Here is a 19,981-nt window from a genome sequence, read left to right on the forward strand (position 1 = left end):
CAATGCGAATGTGTCGCCCTGACAGAAGCAGCCAGAGTCGTGCAGCGACTAAGAGTTAACAACTTTTGCATTAAGTTTGTATCCGACAGTGCGTCTGTGCTGTTGGCACTAACAAGCAAAACGACAAACAATTTGCTGATACTAGAATGTCATAATGCACTGGAGGAAATAGCCCTGACAAACAGGGTTACCCTACAGTGGATTAAAGGACATAGTGGATCTCTTGGCAATTATGCTGCCGATGAACTTGCGAGAAGAGGCTCGGACATGTTGCCTGCTGGCCCGTATCCTCTCCTACCCTTGCCCTTCTCGCAGGTGCGAGCATGGATTCGCCAAAGATCAGAAGAACTCCAGCAACAACGTTGGTCACGAAGTGAGGACTGTAGGCAATCCAAAATGGTTATGCTGGCAGCTAACTCAAAAATGACAAAACAACTAATAAACCTTAACAGAACTAATCTCAGAACAATGATAGGTACAATCACGGGCCATTGTCTCCTCAACAAACATCTTTTTGTCCTAGGCGTGACAGATAGCCCCATGTGCAGAGGCTATCTCAGCGCAGAGGAAACAGTCACCCACGTAGTCCTGGAATGCGAGGCTGTGGCTAAACAACGTAAAGAAATCCTCGGAACAGTGAGTTCGCTCCGAGAAGCCTGCGAAGTGCCCAGGAAGCTTCTGTGCTTCTGGAAGGAGTTAGGCTGGCTTAGTTAGCCAGGACTTCACGCACAACGGACCTATTAAGAGTCTAATTGCGGAAACGGAGTCCCCCCCCCCCCCCACACACACACACACACACTTTAATTTTATTACTTTCGATATATTTACATAAAAATCTGCAATATGGACTAAACACAAACATTAACAAATATTTAACACATAAAGGCCCCGTCCTTTATTTTTGGAGGAAGAACGTCATAGAGAGGATAGGTTAGTTTAGGACAGTTAAATAGTATAGTGCCTTCATCTAAGCCACACTCACAGATACAGTGATCCCTTATCCGAAGCTTGGCTAGATGAACAGGAGTGCAAGCATGACCAAGACGCAGACGTGAGATTGTGGACGTAATCGTGCGATTTGCTATCATAGATGTTATATTATATATACAGGTAGTATATTAAATATACAGGTTGTAAAATGGCAATGTGTCTATTGTCAGACGTCAGTTCAGAATTCAGATTTGCAATTGCATTTACAAAATAAGATTTCGCGTATGCATTTAGATTTTAGTAATTTGAAAAATCAATTATTTGAGTATATGGTCATGAATTTGGATTTTCATTTTTACATTAAGAAAAATTCACAGACGGAAAATATTATGGTTAAACTCTAAAACATAATTACAAAATGGATAATAAAGAAAACAAGGTAATCATAATACTGTGCTGTTATACTTTTAAGTACTATAAATTGTTTTAATATATATGTAGTATAGTATAAATGTTTCGTATTTAATTAAAGTTGCCTTTTGGAATAGTTATTTGAAATTTATCAGGAATTTCCTGTTATACCATATCACTAATTCTATGTGTGTCAAATTTCAGGGTCATGATGAAGAGAAATCCAATAAGCGAAGTCCTTTTGAAGATTTATCTAGGGATGAATTGATAGCAAAGTGTAAGGGGCTTTTAGTTTTAGCCCAAAGAGCGAAGCAAGCAAAATCAGGTAACTAACCTTAACTTCATGGATAGAAGTCTTTACTCAAGATTGTTTTATTAGAGTAGTTTTATTATTAAGAAGAGTAGGTAATCTGTCTGGTGCACTGGTGCTGTTATTATTTCTCTCAGATTTTATCTTTTAAAATTGTCAATAAATACATTACTTGTTTATTGAAACTCCTTAAAGTGTTGAAATCAAAGCTGGCTTGGGTTGGTATAGCTTGTCTTCCATACAATTATACATACTTCCATACAGTCTACATAGCATTACCAGTCCATACCCTCTACCAACAGCAATTGAGTAGTAAAGTACTTTTTAAGTTACTAAAATTAGTAAAAACCAGTGCAGATGTGTAGATTCTTTTGTCGCTTTATAATCTTAGCCAGTAATAAAATGGATTGCCTCAATATAGCAATATATTTTTTAATTTTTTTATTATGATACTAGCGGATCCGACAGACGTTGTCCTGTCTATACGTCTTTAATTTGAAAATTTCAAACTTTTTTTAATAAGACAAATGTTATGACAATATCTAACGATCCAGCACATGGTCTACAATAACACAATGATAACAAAACTTTTTTTAATTTGATCGCAGCGCTAACTGTCGGGACAGACTAAAATTAAAATTCGAATTAAAATTTGACAGTGCGATGGTAGCGCCGTCTGTCTGATCCAATGTAAAACATTCCAAAATCAACAACTACTAATTAATTAAAAAAACATTGTCCAGCGGACAAAATTGTGAATCTAAACCATTCTCGAATCTCCACGAACACACACAAAAAATTTCATCAAAATTGGTCCAGTCGTTTAGGAGGAGTTCAGTCACATACACACGCACACAAGAAATATATATATTAAGATGATATGAATAATTATAAAATATACATATATTTACAATATTATACAATAAAATTACTGGTGCAGTAAAAGATGTCAGACAAAATGAACAGACTGTATGCAATAGCATTCAAATAAGATTCTTTTTTATGTACATAACTACTAATACTACTTTGAAATAAAAAATTGATTTTTCTTCTCTACATTTAACAACAACAAAAAAAAATAATTAAATTAATCAATTAATTTTTATAAAGCCATAAAATGCAGTCCCTTCAAAGTTATACAGAGTTTAAACTGTATGTTAATCTCACATGTAATTAACATTTATTTTATTATATTACAGATTATCAATTGGAGGTAGATAAATATAAAAATCAAACTACAGAATGGGATAATGAGAAAAAAAGTTTCTTAACATCTATACAGACTCTGCAGGAACTTGTGGATTCACTTACTGAGCAAAAATTAAATTACATAACAGAAATAGATAAAGTGCAAAATAAATTAAAAATCATTGAAGATAAATGCTGCAATTACGAAGAAGCATTAAAGAAATGTAAAGATGATATATTAGAAAGGGATCAACAACTTGCCACATCTTTACAGAAAATATCAGACCTAGACAGTGAAATAATATCCTTTAAAAGACAAAATAATAGACTTATGGAAGAGAATGAACAGCTTATAAATCAAATGACTGAGTTAGAAGCAAGTACTTCAGAATTTAATAAAATAGGTCTGCAACAAAGAGAACAGTTACAAATGCTAGAACAACAAATATGCGAGGGTAAGTTGCAAAATTACAAATTTAATAATGTGTTTGTGTGATATTTTTTTTAAACAAATTAAATTTTCAGATAGTACTTACAGTAGCAAAATTGATAAATTAAGTAATACAATTAAAGACTTAGAAAGTGAATTGGAGAAAACTAAAAAAGAATTACTTGCTAAAGATGCTGAGACTAAAATAAAATTAGATGAAATAAATATGTTATATGAAACAGAAAAAACTAAAAAAGAAAAAGCAAATGTGAAACTTAAAAGTTATAAAGACAAAATATTAAGATGTGCATCGTGTATTAATCAACTTAAAAATGCTAGATACATTCTAACAAAAACTATAAAGGAGTATTCAGAAAATATTCCCAAGTGGCAGGATGAAATTAGAAAAGCTTCACTCCTACTTGATACACAGATGAATGACTTGAACAAGGAGAATTTATCATTAAAGACTAGAATTGAAAAATTAGAAGAACAACTTGCTGAAATTAATACATCCCAAAATAATGTAAAATCACATAGTTCTGAAGAGCTCATATTAGCAAGAAAACAGATCAATGATTTGGAAGCTGAAAACATTAAGCTGAAAAAAGATCTAGACTACCTGACTTCAACATATAAAGATGAACAAAATTTAACCGAAAATGAAAATAAGGTTCTCAAGGATAATTTAAATGCAAAAATAGCGGAACTAGATAATGTTACGAAGGAATTACAAAACTTACACATATATGCAGAGAGGCTTGAGGCAGAAAATGAAAAACATACATCAAATGAAGATAACAATGCAAATGAAACTCTTATTTTGCAAATAAAAGCATTGGAAAGTGAAAAGTCCATTTTAGTCAAAGAAAAATTATCTGCCAAAGATAATGTATTGGAATTGGATAATTTAAATAAATCATTGAATAATGATAAATCTAAGTTGATAAAAGAATTAGAAGGAGTTAAGATAGAAATGGAAAGACTTTCTGAAGAAAATATTAAGTTTAAAGAATGTTTTGCAAAGGAAAAGGATGAAGAGGTTAAACAACTTGAAATGAAATTAAACAATGCACATTCCCAGTATGAGAACTTAAAAAAAGAATTTGAAAACTTACAAGATATGAATGGCTTACTGAGAGAAGAAATAGAGACGCTGAAGTTTTCATTAGAGCAGCCAAATGATGAAACCGAGAATTTATCAGATGTTAATGCATCGCTTCAAGCTGACGTTGTCAAATTAGAAACCAAATTGTCAGCATATAAACAAGAAAACGCAACACTTTTAGCAGAACTAAAAGACTGCAGAAGCAAAATGAAAGCATATGACGAAATAGTTGTTGAATACGAGGATTCAAAATCGAAGCTTCTCAGTTATAAAACAGAAAATAATGAATTGCTAAATGAAATGAAAGAAATCAATCACGTCTTAAAGGAAAGAGGAGAGACGATATCAAAATTGCAAAAAGCTGTTTCCGAAATGGAAACACTAATTGAAACCCTGGAAAAAGAAAAGGATGAAAAGCAAAATGATTTAATGATGAAAATCAATGCGTTGGAAAGCAATTTGAAAAATGCCGAAATCAATACAAATAAAAGGTGTGAAGATAATGAGAAACTTATCATGGAAAGAGATAGTGCTATGGAAACTTTGCAAGAGAAAGAAGCTTATATAGCAAGTTTGGAAAAAGAATTGGATAGACTGAAAGCTGCTTCGTGTCATGGTAAATATGTAATACTAAATTATTTCTGTTACTTATAATAATAATAATAGCCTTTATTCAGATACATTTTATATTTTATATACATTTAAACAAATTTCCATTTTAATCCAAATCTCACCATTCCTCTCTGTGCCACTCTCTGCCATGTACCACCTGCCGTTTCTTTAATGTGGTCAATCCACCTTCTCAGTTGTATCCCTCTTTTGCGTTTGCTGTACCTTTGGCACCAGTTAAGCAGATTTTTGCTCCACTTTTCTGTACCTCTTGCGATGTGTCCCACCCATTTCCACTTTAGTTTCTTGATTGTTATTGTAACATCTGTTACCTTAGTTATTTTCCTTAAGGGGCCGTTCATAAACTACGTTCGCATACAAGGGGGGGGGGGGAGGGTTCTGGCCGAGTGTGACAAGATGTGACAAGGGGGGAGGGGGGGTACAGGGCAGCGTGACGTTCGCCGTTTATTACATGACATGAGCGCTCACAACGGGTTTCTTTGTTTTTCCAATACTTGAGAGAGTAACGTTTCCACGTACCCTGCGCTCTCGATTCAGTAACAAATGAAAATACTATTTCTCTAGAATTTATCATACTCAGTAGGGGGGGGGGGTCTTAGTTTTTGTGACGAAATATTTCTAGGGGAGTCACAAAAAGTGTGACACAGCGTGACAATGGGGGGGGGGAGGGGGGTCAAAAAAAGCTGATTTCAGTGTGACGTATTTTATGAACGGCCCCTAATGCTGTATTCTTTATTTTACATTTATATACTCATAAACAGTGTTTAATTTAAGTTCTAGTTTTTGTTTATCAGTCACAATTTAACTATTTTTAAAGTTATCATTTGATAAGTATCAGAGTCAGTTGACTACATGTTTAGATGAAGCTGTTCGCATTACACATTAAATAATAATAATTGAATATTTATAATTAAATCTAATTGAAAGTAATTACTAAAATAAATAAACAATAAAGTAGGCTCAGATATCTTTTTCATGATAATCTGTCAATCTAATAGGCAAGTAAGTGATCAGCCTTCTGTGCCTGACACACAAGTAGGCAAGCCGTTTTCCTCAAAATGTTTTCCTTCATCATTCGAACGAATGTTATATGCGTAGAAACTACTTTGGTGTACAGCCGGTGATGGAACTTACGACCTCAGGGATGAGAATCGCACTCTGAAGCAATGATTTAAAATTATGTTTATTCATTTATTTATATATACATTCTAAAACAATGTGTATGCCTAAAAAAACAAGAAAATATGACATCACAAATTTAACACACACATACACATCAATTACATTAGAACTTTAGCAATATATCAAAGGAACAAAAGAAAAGGCCTCAAAATAAAACAAAAAACAAATTTCTAATTTTAACTAATAATATGTGTAATAAAAGTGTTATCTTCTATTATTGTTAACGTATCTTATCTCGTTTTGTAAAATTTACTACATGCAAAAGTTAAATAGGCACCTCGACAATTATCGCCAAATCAGGTGCCAAGTTGATTTCTGCGTGTAATAAACGTTGAAACGATAATTATGTTATTTAAAACCCTTAAATTAAATCGGTAATAGCCCCTTTTAATAACTTGAATACTCTTTTATCTCTTTCCGTCAAATTGTGTTTACGCTATGATGAAAAGAGACAGATGAGTACTTTAGTTCAATTAGATTTCCCTCTGTAGTATTAACATTCTATTTACAGCAATGGAGTTACCAAATGAAGACATGTCAACATCGACGATTTCCAAAGCCGAAGAGCATTCACGAATGAAAGATCTCGATGAAACATTTGAAGACAAGTATATATTTTATTTTAACAATTATAAATTTCATATATCATAATTATATGTATATAAAAGAATTATTAAAAAAAAATTGGTTGCCTGTAAAGTCAGTATACGGGCGAAAGTTTTACGTGACAACGACTTTGAGTGGTAAAAAAATTTTACTATTGATTCGTATAGTAGTAGGATGAAATAATAGTAACAATTTAAAACATTTATTTATACAAAGAATTATATTTAAAACATTAATTTATACAAAGAATCTCGCACTGAATTTCATATGTCTGTCTCTCTCGCTCTTTGGCGGGCTAACCATGCCCGAGTGGAAGGGACGCGTGCCTCTCACTCGCTCTCATTGTGAGCGCATAACGTGAGCGGAGCGTAACGCAGTTTCTTGAAGTGTCACCCGGCAAACCAATTTATAAGACGTTGTCACGTCAATATTTATATAATAATTCGGTATTCCATACTAGTCTAGCGAAACTATATTAGGTTTAGAATTTATTTGTTTGTTGATTTTTTCTTGTTATCCCAACTGCCTAGGGTCGTCGATCGAAACCCCTTCACGGGTAAAACCCTCCTACAGTACTTTTCAACTAACTCCATATCTTTCTCTACCGCTTCCTGCTACCGCCTCTATTTCTTTTATCCACTTTTTTTGGGTGCCTTCTTGTCCTTTCCATATACAAAGTTATCTTCAAAGACCGTTTAGTGTCGTAAAATTAGACTGGTCTTCTGACTGCTACAAATTGTGCTTCTTTGTTATTGTCTAAAAATTGGTTTAACGAACTTTAATATTATCATAGAGTTTTTTTTTACAGATATACAAAACTACGTATATTTGCTCTTAAACTGAAGAAAAAACTAAACGAGACGATTTTACAACTCCAAACATCGGATCAAGAGAATGTTAAATTGAAGAAACTCCTAGATCAAGCCAACAAGAGTGTAGACGAAGTGGACTCTAAAGATACAGGGTTAGAATTGGAATCAAAAATAAAATCTTTGACATCTGATGTGGAACGTCTAGAAGGTATATAAAATGATTGAAACGCTAAATTATATTGAGAAGCCAAGTAATGACTAGAGGAGCGCTCAGGTATTACGTCACGAATTGGGGGGGGGGGATTTTAAACGTTACGATGCGGGGCGGGGATTGAATTATGCGTTATTGTTAATATTATTTTCGGCTTTCCGATACTTTACACTTCATAAATGGCAACTTTTAGGTTTAATGAGTCTCTGGGTGGTTTGGGTACAGAAAAACGTCTCTCAATATTCTATGCAGCTTGATTTTTATAATTTATAGTACAGTGTGATATCGGACAAGAGGCTCACCTGATGTTAAGTGATCCAAGTCCCCCATGGACACACTCATAATGCAAGAGGACTCGGGAGTGCGTTGCAAGCCTTTAGTATTGGTACGCCCTTTGAAGGACCCTAAGTTGAATTGGTTCGGAAATACTTCAGTGGGCAGCTGGTTCCACATAATGGCTGTGTGCTGCAAAAAATGCCATTAACACGTATATCATCATAACTTTAACTTTTTAGCGGATCTAACCCAAAAAACGGAGCAATTAAAGTCCGAAGTAGATGCGCATGCGTTGACGAAACAGCAATTAGAAAAAGCATTGCGCGATGTGAAGAAGAAAAATGTGCTTAGCCTAGAAATGGAGGATTATGAAAAGTCCATGAAGGATTTAACAAATAAGATGGAAGAAAAGAAAAAGAAAATTATACAGGTGAGGTGAAAATAAACGAAATTACATTTATAAATCACGTTTGTCATCTAGAATAGTATATATTTTCAAAGTTTTTTACAGTGCCACATACTTTTCTTGGCTGGTAGCTAAAATTGGTACTACCGTCACCATTTTGGTGCGAAAAATAAATGATTTTACTATGTACCAACATCTAATAAATATTCAACTCAAAGGTATTTATTTTTATTCCTTTTTAATTACAGTGGCAAAGTTTTATTATCAAACGGTTCTGATTGCTAGGTATCTTAACTTGGTATCTAAAGTTAAGAAAAGTTTGTTTCACATTTTGTTTATTGTTTTCAAGTCTAGAACTGCATTTTCTAAACACTAATATAATGTTTTATAATGGTTATTTTTTATTAATTGGCAATACTCATCTACTCTCCCACCTAAACCCCACTTCATCAATCGATCTTTTTCTCCAAGTATTAATCGTTGCCTGCAATAATTTTCACCACTATAAATAGTGCAATCTACTAAGACTCGCCACTACTACTCCAACCACATAACCAAAAAACTCCCCGCACCCCGCGATCCCCTCAGCCAAAAATTGGTGGGGAGCGTCTTTGTGAATTGCAGTATCTACATATCCACCGACCAACTATTTAAATATTATAAGAAAATACCAAAGAGACCCTTTTAATACTTTAATAATTCAATTTATATTTCCTTACTTATACAGATGGAGTCTACAATCGACACCCAAGAAGGTACAATCACAGCAATGAAAACACAAATAAAACTACTAGAAGAACAAATAAAATCAGAAGAAACTGAAAATCGTCATCTCAGAGAAGAACTACAACAGGCAATACAAGACAGCAAAGAGAAGGATAACGTTATCAATGCAAAGAAAGAGATCATAGAAAAACTTGTTCAAGATTCCGAAGATGAGAAGCGGAGAAATGAAGACGCTGTTCTAGAAATAACCGCTTTGCTGAGTGAAAAGGAGAAAGTTATTATGAACTTGGGAGAAGAAAGAGTCGAGTTGAATAATAAAATGAAAAAGATAGAGTTCAAGTGTGGAGAACTGGATGAGAAGTTGAGGATAACGAATATCGAATTGGCTGATTTAAAAACTGAATATACAAGTTACAAGGTAATTACAATAGTAGTATTAGAATATCGTTAGATATACATAGTTAGCGATATAGATATAGTTAGATATATATAGTTAGCGGAGGCGTCTTTACTTAGGGATTTTTGGACTGCAGCCCAGGGAAGCGTGGATAAAATGTGCCCCCAGTCCCCACTGAAAACATTAATCGATATCTTAAAATTAAATATACAGTCGACTCTCGTTAATTCCAACCTGCGATAATTCGAACCTCTCTATAATTCAAAGTTATCACGAGTGCCCTACAAAATCTCTTTATATTTCGAACTAAACTTGGTAATTCGAACGAAAAAATCATTGCTATATAATAAAACGACGCGTTAATTCGAACTCATCGGCGTCCAACACTCGACAATTCAAAGTTGCAGAGAGAAAGAGGTCGAATGATTGTTGATTGAAGTTATTGAGCAGTCTGAGCAGCAGCAATGTGTTTTGAAGCAAACCAGTATTTAACAGAGTACTTTTGAAACATTAATTAATTCACATTATGAATAGATTTATGTATGTACACTGATGACTCTGATGACACACACTTGATTTTCTCTCACCAATTTCGAACCATTTGATATTTCAAACATTCGATAATTCGAAATATTTTAAGAGTCCCTCGAGTTTCGAATTAACGAGAGTCGACTGTATATCTAAAATTTAAAAAATCCAATCATAATGTTGAAGCGAGTCTATCGAACGGACCGGGGGAATTTTGCGTCGTTTGTTTACTTGGTGTATTTTTTTCTGGAATTGTCTAGAAATAACCAACTAGGAATCCTACCTACTATACCCTAAAATATTCAAAGACCTTCTAGACTTTTTAAAAATCGACTTGAAAAAAATATCATTGTTATAGTTATTATATATTTTTGTTGGCAAGAAAACGATGGCGCGTAACGGAAAAATGTGACGCGTAACCGAAAATGTGACGTCATTTTTTTTACGCCGACAAAGAAGTTTCACTTCAAAAATTATTTATGGTATTTTCAGTGAAACAATCACATTTGATATATTTAGTTGCGTATCAGTACATTTACCCCAGGGATGATAGTCGCACGCTGAAACCACTAGGCCCATAGTTCTCTTTTGTAAATTAAGTTTCTAAATTATTTACAATTTTAATATATACATATATTGTTATAAAGCTTTATATAAAGTCAAAACCGTTTACGACGACATCGTTTAGAACAACATACCGGTTATATTGACCAAACTCAAAGGTTCCAGCTGAATTCTATTGTATAATGTATTAGGTTCTTAATAATAACGTCATTAATTCGGTTTTTACGACCAAGTATGAGTTGTGCCTTCGATGTCGTTATAACAGATTTTGACAGTATTTTATTAACAAACTTCAAGATAAAGGATATCCATTATATTTTGATGTATATCAAACATCGTTCAGTAGATTCACCAAGTGTTGTACGAGAAATATTGATTATATTTTTATAATATAGACATTTTCTTTTGAATTATTGTATGTAAAGGGAGGATAAAACTTGCTGGGTTTCTTGACCGTTCTTCTCAGAACAAGACCTCCTGGTAGTCTTGCGAACGGATGGCGTAGTTTTGCTCTTTCGCGAATTTTGTAAACGTTTTTGACATTCATAAGCATGCCTTAAGTCGCATCTAAACTGAATAAATAAATTTTGATTGATTGATTGATTGATAAACAGGTGAGAGCTCAAGCAGTATTGAGACAGAATCAGACAGTCGACCACAGCCAAGAAGAACAACTGAAGGAGGAGACGGCTGCTTTGAAAGCTCAGAATGAAAGTTTAAACACAAAATTGAATACCTTACAGTGAGTGCCTTTACGTATAGCTTATTTCTGTGTGGATATCAAGAATGAGGGTCTGATTTCTATGAATACATTAAGCACTTTGCTAGAAAGTTCGCAAGTGCATAGCCGGTGTTTTGGGAATAGGTACGCTCTTTTGCATTGTACATACGAATGGTATTATAGGCCGAGAAGAAGAATAAAAAACCTGATCTGAGCTAAATTAACTATGTAAATTTTTTTTATTGGCTCATAATAGTTATCGGCATTTAAATGTGCTCATAACTCACAATATCCAAGAATTATTTACCAAACCACACTTTGACAGATGACGATAATGACGTTTTAAAAAATGTTGCCAAGTGAAGAAATTATTTCTTATACTTTTCTGCAATAGTGGGGTTTAAGTGATTGGTTTTACAACAACCAAGTATCTGACTTATTATAAGTTTTATTAAGGATTACTTTTGATAGCATTATTAAGTCAAAGCTAAATAAATAGCGATGGCATGGCACTCATATAAAATGTTAATATTTTTCAAGTTATTAACAAAAAACGAAATATCATTTCTTTTTCATCTTATTTTGTTAATAACAATTGCAATTTTTAACTTGCACCAAAATCCTTCAAAAACATTTTTCTAGAGGTAATTTCGAATCGAATGAGCCATCGCTCATATTTTTAGGACCTTTTTCTATTTTTCACGTTTTTGAACTTGTTGATTAGACTATATTATGGTGTGGCAAGGAGAGCTCTGACATCTGAATTCTTTAGGTAAATTGTGTATCGTTAACTTCACTGTATAATTTATTTTGTTAAGTTCTTTAAACAATAAAATCTAATTGCAGCGATCAGTATACAGAACAGAGTGCAGAATTGGATGCAACAAGGAAGCGGGCGGTTGAAGCCGGCGCGGAGGCATCGCGCGCGCAACAAAGAACTGCGCGACTACAAAGCGATCTCACCCGTCTCTCACAGCAACTGGAGTCGGAGAGGAGTCAACACAAATTGCAGGTATATAATAATATTTAGGTATATAATTATTTAGTTATATATGTAGTATATAATTTTCTATATATAATTTTTTAGTTATTTATTAAATAATTATATTATTTCGTATATAATTTTTTAATTAATAACTAAAAAATTATAACGATAAAATATAAAACTTGTATTTCAATTATAACATTTTAAATTGTAACCTTGACAAATCGAATTTACCCTTTTTTTTCTTGAATACTGTGCTCCAGGTGATTTCAATAAAAAATCTCGTATTTAAAGCATAAAAACTTATTATTGAAACACAAAAAAATTCAAACTAAATCTTTGGTGATTGAAAATAATAATGGAGAGTTTCCTTTCGTTCTAAAGCTTAGAATAATATCATTTTCTGGTCATGTGCAACTTCCACCCCAGTTGTTGCCTGAATTATAACAGAAAAACTCGTTCTTAGTCAAAGAAATTTATTAACAGAATCTACCGAAAAGTATTAGAATATGGGATGTTCTATCTTGTTATAAATCAAGAACCCATTTTTATCTTTGTTAAATTGGTATATTTTTCACAAACAACAGTAATTAATTTATATTCTTATAGAAAATGTCAAGGAAAAATTGCCTGTTCACTCGTCTTAAAAGTCTGTTCTGAGTGACGTGTGTTTTCTTTTTTTCATAGTGTCCTGTATTTATGTTGCCACATACATCAAAATCTTATAGAGAATACTACACAATATAGTATGTACATTTTTAGTCCGTATCTACGATACGCTATAAGAACAATAAATATTATTTTTCCTTATTTCACTTTTTTTACAGTAACTAATACAAAAGAAAACTTATTATTTTTCATAACTAATTATAAGTAATGCAGTTCTTATGAATCCAACCAGTGCAACTAATTATATCCGTCTCAGATGTAATAATAATCAAAGAGCGCATGACACGCGTAAATAGCGTTTTTCTGGGTACGCACGTACGCATGTACGCACGTTCGTACGCACTGCAGTGGTATTTGGCACACGTAGCCCTATACTGGAGAGTTCTACCCGTCTGTTCTTCACAATTGAATTGAGAACTGGCAGTCATATATGGTATAAATATGTTTTTCAGATATCAACATTAACCCAATGTTATAAGTCACAAATAACGGATTTGGAGGCGAAACTTCAGAAGGAAAGTGAGAATTTGCGAAAACAGATGGCGATAGTTCAAGAGAACGTCAAATATGAAGAGGACTTGAGGAATACATTTGAACCAGTTAAAGACGACTCCAGTGATGTGGAGTTGGATATAAATGTGTCAATGATACCGAGAGAAGAGGGAGAGGTGAGTAAACATGTTCTTGGCTTCAAGATTTTTATTCACTTTCAGTACAGTTATACAATTAAGAAGAAAAAAGTGTGTGCTTACAAATGTTAGAAGTGAAACTTCTTTGTACATTTATTACTACTAATGCCCCAATAGATGATCATGTACCAGTATATGATCACTCCATGTATTTGTATATCTATATTCACACTGTATACGTGCTAATGATAATAAAAATAAATAAAAAACGCGTTGCGTTAAAGGCTTATTACACCACGCGATATTCAGACAGTCTTACTAAGATTCAGCCTAGTGTAATAAGAGTTAGCCAGTTAGCCTGTCTAATTAGACCGACCGAATGGGTTCGGCGGTGCTTACTGGCTTACTTGCTGAATATCGTGTAGTGTAATAAAGACTTAGCACGCTAAACCATTCAGTCAGCGCGCGGCAGTCGCAGAGCAAAGACGTTTGTACATGTTTGTTTTCTGTGGCCGCGTGCACCATGGCGTGTTCGCAAGAAAAAAAGTACTTTGGAATGTTTTTTATTTTTTATAGATAAAGTTAGCCAACGCTCGACACACTGATACATTGGTAAAAACAAACATGAATCTTAAATTTAGAAAGAAGGTTCGGACAATCAATCTTATTATAGAATATCTTAGCTGCAAACGATGTGTCAATAAATTTAAATAAATTTTCTGCGATTCTCTAATGACAACATACTAAAGTGTGCCAGCCTGGTTCTGTTCTTGATTTGTACCGTGACATGCCATTTTTATTGCCATATTGAATGTATGAAGTATCTATTAAATTACATATAATAATATAAATTACTAATATAACATTTTAATAGTCATTCAAACTCGGCAACTCCTACTCTAAGGTATTTTCTTAAGTCACATGGCGACATCCGTCACCGACTACGTACGCTTTGCAAATGAGTAAAAATGAGTTAGCATGCGGTATTCAGTCCAGTGTAATAGCGAGCTTGCTAATTAGATTTTAAGACAGTCTTACTAAGCCAGTCTGAATATCGCATAGTGTAATAAGCCTCTTAACTGCACAAGACGTTATGCAAAGTAAAATATGTATGTAACTACTAAACGAATACATCAACCAATAGGGTGTATTTTTTCTCTATATCCCTGTCTCACTCTCTCTCAATCAGCCTCAATCGCTCTCTCCCTTTCTTTCGACAAAACCGCTGCACATCTTCGTGACGTCTGTCTATACCTGGCGCATGTTTTTGGGTCTAAGGCATGTCTTCTCTCGCTGTTTATTATGTACATAAAAAAAAACGTGATGCCTGCTTAGAATAACACTTCTCGTTAAGAAGAGAGAGTACCAGATTTTTACATGTACAACATCGCAAATAGTTTAGAGTAATCTATATAAAACATATTTAAAACATCGAAATAATCATTAATTTATAAAAAAATATTGCTATTTATACGTTAGTCACGTGACATAAAATTGTCTCGGATTAGTCGAATTCAGCAATCTTAATACTGTGTTGTTTTATTTGAACTTTGAAGACGGTTTAATATTTCTATAGAAATATAATATTAATATTATATTTCTATAGAAGACCGTATTAAGTAAATACTACTTTATTTCTACTAACTTCTAACTTGTTGACTGCTTTGTTTTGTTTTTCTTTCCTCCTTATAACGTTAAATTTGTTTGCCTACCTTTATGTATGTACATTTTGTTACTACTAAATATGACTTTGCTATGGAATGGAAGCCTGGTTATCCATATTACAGGTTCTTACCTAGTTTGGAAACCAGTCTCCCAATACCGTCACAACTGTCATATTTATTGTTGTAAATGTTATATGGGAGAAAAATTAATAAATTATTAAATTATATTAAATTATTATTATTATTAAAATATTAAACAATATATGTGTTATAAGAATGATCATTAACGAGCCGTAATCTTTAAAGCATTTGATAGGATTCTTGAAAATAATATTGTTTTATAGTGATGAATAATCTGTGATGGATAATAAAATCATGTTAAACAGTCTGTATAGAAAGAAGAATATCTGGTTGTCTTATCAAATTAATTATTATAGGGATCAGAATCGGCTCCATCTCCACCGTTGTCGAAGTCCTTCCTAACAGCTGGAAGACGATCCCCCGTACCACTAGACAGGTTGTTGGAAGATGGAGTGGCGGATGAAGACACACTTGATACATCATCATTGTCTCTCACGCCGGAACAGGAAATTCTCGATCTTAAACGGAAAGTGTTTACGTTGCAGCAGAGGTATTGTGTTCTGTATTACATAGTGTATATATCAAAATTCAATAACACATATTTTAAAGGCCGGCAGTGCACTCGCGAGCCCGCTGGATTTGAATGTCACATAAGATCGGGTCAGATTCCTGCCCGTTTGGTGTTTTGTAAAAAAAAAATATTTTTTTTTATTCTAATTATATATGTACTAATATCTCCTTCTAAGCTCCAAAACTATTGAACTGATTAAAAATAATCTTTCTCCATTAGAATATTTTTAAAAACGTTAGGGTTCTGTGTTAATTTATAGTGTGTGAAAGGTTATAGTTTGGCTTTTACTCAAGGTGCGAAAAAGATTAATAAAGATACCTAAATCAAATAAAACCTACCTAAAAATATAGACAACGGAGCAAAGTGACGTACACAAGTACGTACGTGTTTACATAAAACAGCAATAACTAGAACGTTTTTTAATGTATCTAAATCTATTAATGCACTTGCTTGTTTTCTTTCGCTTTTGGCTTTAGTTTTGGCTTTCTGTGTTGTCTTAGCGTTTTGTTTTATAAATATATATAAGTAAAAGATGTTAGATTACTTATAAGTAACATTTAATTATAATTAAATAAATAACTGTAACTTGTTTATGTATGAAGTTTCTGTGAAAAAATAAATAAAGATTATTATTATTACTGATGTAAGAGTCTCCTCATCAAAGAGTTGTATATGCAGAAATAAATAAATAATAAAGCTCTATAAGTAGATTATTTATATTGAATGTAGAAATAACGGATAAATAAGTATTAATGGGTAACGGCACTGCCAGCGTGCACGTGCACGTGCACGTGCGTTAGCAATTACGCCCTGCTGTGTAAAATATAATAGATTTTTTTTAATTCCAGGGTAAAACACGTGACAGTATTGCTCTCGGAATCTGAAAGGGAGTGTGCTCGTATGGTTCAGCTGAGTGAACTTTTGAAGGCGGAGCTTAGACGCGTACGCGGCGCAACGCAACACGCCCACAACACCGAATATATGAAGAATGTGACGCTGAAAGTAAGATTATTTTAATATTTGTATTTCTTTCGTTTTAATATGTCCTAAAACTTGAGGAAAGCAGATTACTGGTATACAATTTTTAAATTAATTTTCTCAAAGCTTGATAAAATACACAAAACATGCCAAGGTCATATGGCTGTGTAAATATATTATAATATATATTTTTACCGACATTGTCGTTTTGGCTTGGTACTGTAAGTATAATGTATGGATTTCGGTAATCAATAATACAAATATCTTTTATATGTTATATAAAAATTTATTACTATTCGTTTGCTTCGCTTAAACTCCTAATTGTGATCTTAAAATATTTATGAAATTTCCGGGTTAAATGACAAATTAAGCTTCCAATTAAAACTGTTTCTAGCTGGGAAATGTCGATGTCGTTAAAGCTTTAAGCTGTCTAGTCTGGTGATCATGACGCATAACGCCGCGGTATGCGGTATGCGTTGTCGGACACTCAATCATATGAAAAACGTCGAGAATGTTCTCTTGTTCCGTCGCAGTATGCGTCAGCGGCGAGGTTCAACGCTGCGGTGTGCGGTGTGCGTCACGGGTGAAATTGTTCATGTTCACGTCTACCTTGGTAGCTGCGGCAAAATCATCTGACCACCTCTCCGCAGGGACGCTAAATGCTGCGTCGTGACGCTGCGTTGCGGCGCATACCGCAGCGTTGTGCGTCATGATCACCAGACCAAAGCTTTAGGTTCCGCACCTCAAGAGTCGGCATTATAAACCAACTTATAATAAAAAAAAGTTATAGTAAGCGTTTTTAGATAACGAATGTCATAGTAGTTCATCTTTTTGGGAAGTTTTTTCAGCAAAATCATGCAATTCTTTAGATTTCTGTTCACATCATTAGTCTAAGTCCCATATATTAATCCATGACGTGAAGATCAATAAAAAAAGTTTCTTGAACTTGTAAGCTCTTGGCGACATTCCAAATATCGTTTCAAATACTTACGCAACTTTTCAACTGCACAAGACTTGCATAAGTTTCTTGGATCTAGAATTTTTAGGCTTTGTGCCTACATCTACACGACACTGGCGAAGTACCTTGTGCCCAGTTGGCACAAATTAAAGCCATTAAAAAAAAATAACAATAGACAATATATTGAACAAATGCATTTTTTATCGATTTCCAGTTCCTAACTCTGCCCCCTGGCGATGAGAGGAGTCGCCTCGTTCCAGTCTTACAGAAAATCTTGACACTTTCATCAGAGGAAACGCAGCAAATACAAGCTCTAGCTAAAGGTATGATATCTCTGATAAATTCATCGTTTGTCTTTGGTTTTTTTGTAATGTCACCTTTTTTAATACTGAAGACTTGACCTTGGACATAGTGTAATTTTTTTTTAATATTATTTATTTTTTTAAATAATATTATATTTATAATATTTCATTAAGGGTATAAAATCGCTTTATCAATCTTAATTTTATACTTGGATAATGGGACTAATAAAAGTAGACTAAGTCTCCAACTAATATTTTTATTGAATTCTGTGTCTTAAAGAGTACGACATACAAAATACTTAACAACTATTTAGATTATATACACATATTAAAATAGCGTGGAGTAGAACTATGTGCGCCGCCATATTGGCCTTGGCTGCTATGACGAGCGCCTTTCACTTCATCCCTACTCCGCGGCCGACCGTCACGCGACATGCGCCACACAGACCAAAAAGTTTGAGGCGATGTAATAAAAGTTTCACTTTAAAACAGTCGAAAATGTTTTCTTACGAAAATAGTTTCAATTTTTTTAAGGCACGTATGTCAAACACATATAATAGATATATACATAGTGGATTTTTCACATGAATATTTCTTTTTACAGGTTTGGATCCGAATCCAAGCAAGGGCTGGGGCAGTTACCTACCCTGGCCCGGCGGTAAATAAGCGGAGACATTCCTGAAGATAACATTATCTGTGATGATGCAACGTTAATTTGACAATTGACATTAATATGTGAAATGACTGCTTGGAATAAAAGGATTTATTTTTGTATTATTTAATGTATTCATTGGTATTAAATTGTAATCATTAATTATTTTAATGTAATTATTGCCTTATTTTGATGTTATTTCGTAGAATTATTCCCAGTGTCTTAAAATATTTTAATCTTATTTGATTTTACTATTTTGTAGTTCAGGAAACTATTAATAAGTATAAAATTGTAATTTATAATGTTTATAAATAAAAATGGATGTGGTTTTATTAAACATATTATTATTATCCCCTTGTTTTTATATCCTTGAAATTGTTTCTGAGTATTTCTTACAAAATTCCATATAAGTCATACTTTTAGATGAGTACCAATCTTGAGTACCAACCCAACAGAATGGAAAGATAACCTCACCTTGATTACGATCAAGTTACGACTTGAAATCTATAAGTCATAGAAATTTTCAGCTACTTTGGAAAAAGAGTGTTGAAGCATGAATATCGATATCAAATGTTATTAATTTTAAAGGAGTGTAACTACTGAAAAGATAAAGCCGCCCAAAAATATCACAGGTTTTTCTATGTCTTGCGTAAGATGATGCAAATTTCAACCGAAGGCAACATGGCAACTTCTCCGTCTTAGTCCTTAAGACAAAAATGTATAAATGAAGGTAACCTTTCTCTTGAAATAAATTCGAACCATTATTATCGGCTTCGGCATGAAATTAAGCAGGAAGAAAAAGTTATGTTATGTTGTAAAAAGTTATGGAACATGGTGTAATGGTTGCAGCTTCTTACAAACATTGCGTAAAAAAAAATTGACGATTAAAAAGAGTGCCGGAGAGTTTATTGCCAGTTCTTCTCTTCCGTTCTACGCCCTTGATTTGAGAACCTGCATTATATGTAAAATTAGAATAATTTAATGTGAAATTGTGAATATTTCTTTTTTTTAGACGTTCATAATTATATTATTACATACTTACATATTTTACCTATA

General features: G+C 33.4%; 1 protein-coding gene across 1 annotated transcript; it reads left to right on the forward strand.

The window, feature by feature from the left end:
• Nucleotides 1-1,158: 1,158 nt before the first annotated feature.
• On the forward strand, nucleotides 1,159-19,249 carry LOC110996422 (GRIP and coiled-coil domain-containing protein 2). Its single transcript, XM_045633395.1, has 15 exons — nucleotides 1,159-1,369; nucleotides 1,546-1,666; nucleotides 2,851-3,294; nucleotides 3,365-4,993; nucleotides 6,701-6,797; nucleotides 7,604-7,815; nucleotides 8,334-8,524; nucleotides 9,228-9,644; nucleotides 11,330-11,457; nucleotides 12,283-12,448; nucleotides 13,543-13,758; nucleotides 15,821-16,014; nucleotides 16,884-17,037; nucleotides 18,186-18,294; nucleotides 18,878-19,249. Exons 1-15 carry the CDS (start codon nucleotides 1,349-1,351, stop codon nucleotides 18,937-18,939), a joined length of 4,161 nt encoding a protein of 1,386 aa, XP_045489351.1. The 5' UTR covers nucleotides 1,159-1,348; the 3' UTR covers nucleotides 18,940-19,249.
• Nucleotides 19,250-19,981: the final 732 nt, after the last annotated feature.

The sequence above is a fragment of the Pieris rapae genome, chromosome 23 (assembly GCF_905147795.1).
Source record: "Pieris rapae chromosome 23, ilPieRapa1.1, whole genome shotgun sequence".
NCBI classification, from domain to species: Eukaryota; Metazoa; Arthropoda; class Insecta; order Lepidoptera; family Pieridae; genus Pieris; species Pieris rapae.

Coding starts and splice junctions, on each gene's coding strand:
- LOC110996422 (XM_045633395.1), top strand. CDS start 1,349: ATGGATAATAAAGAAAACAAG. Junction 8,525..9,227: donor AGAAAAAGAAAATTATACAG/GTGAGGTGAAAA, acceptor TTACTTATACAG/ATGGAGTCTACAATCGACAC. Junction 11,458..12,282: donor ACAAAATTGAATACCTTACA/GTGAGTGCCTTT, acceptor ATCTAATTGCAG/CGATCAGTATACAGAACAGA.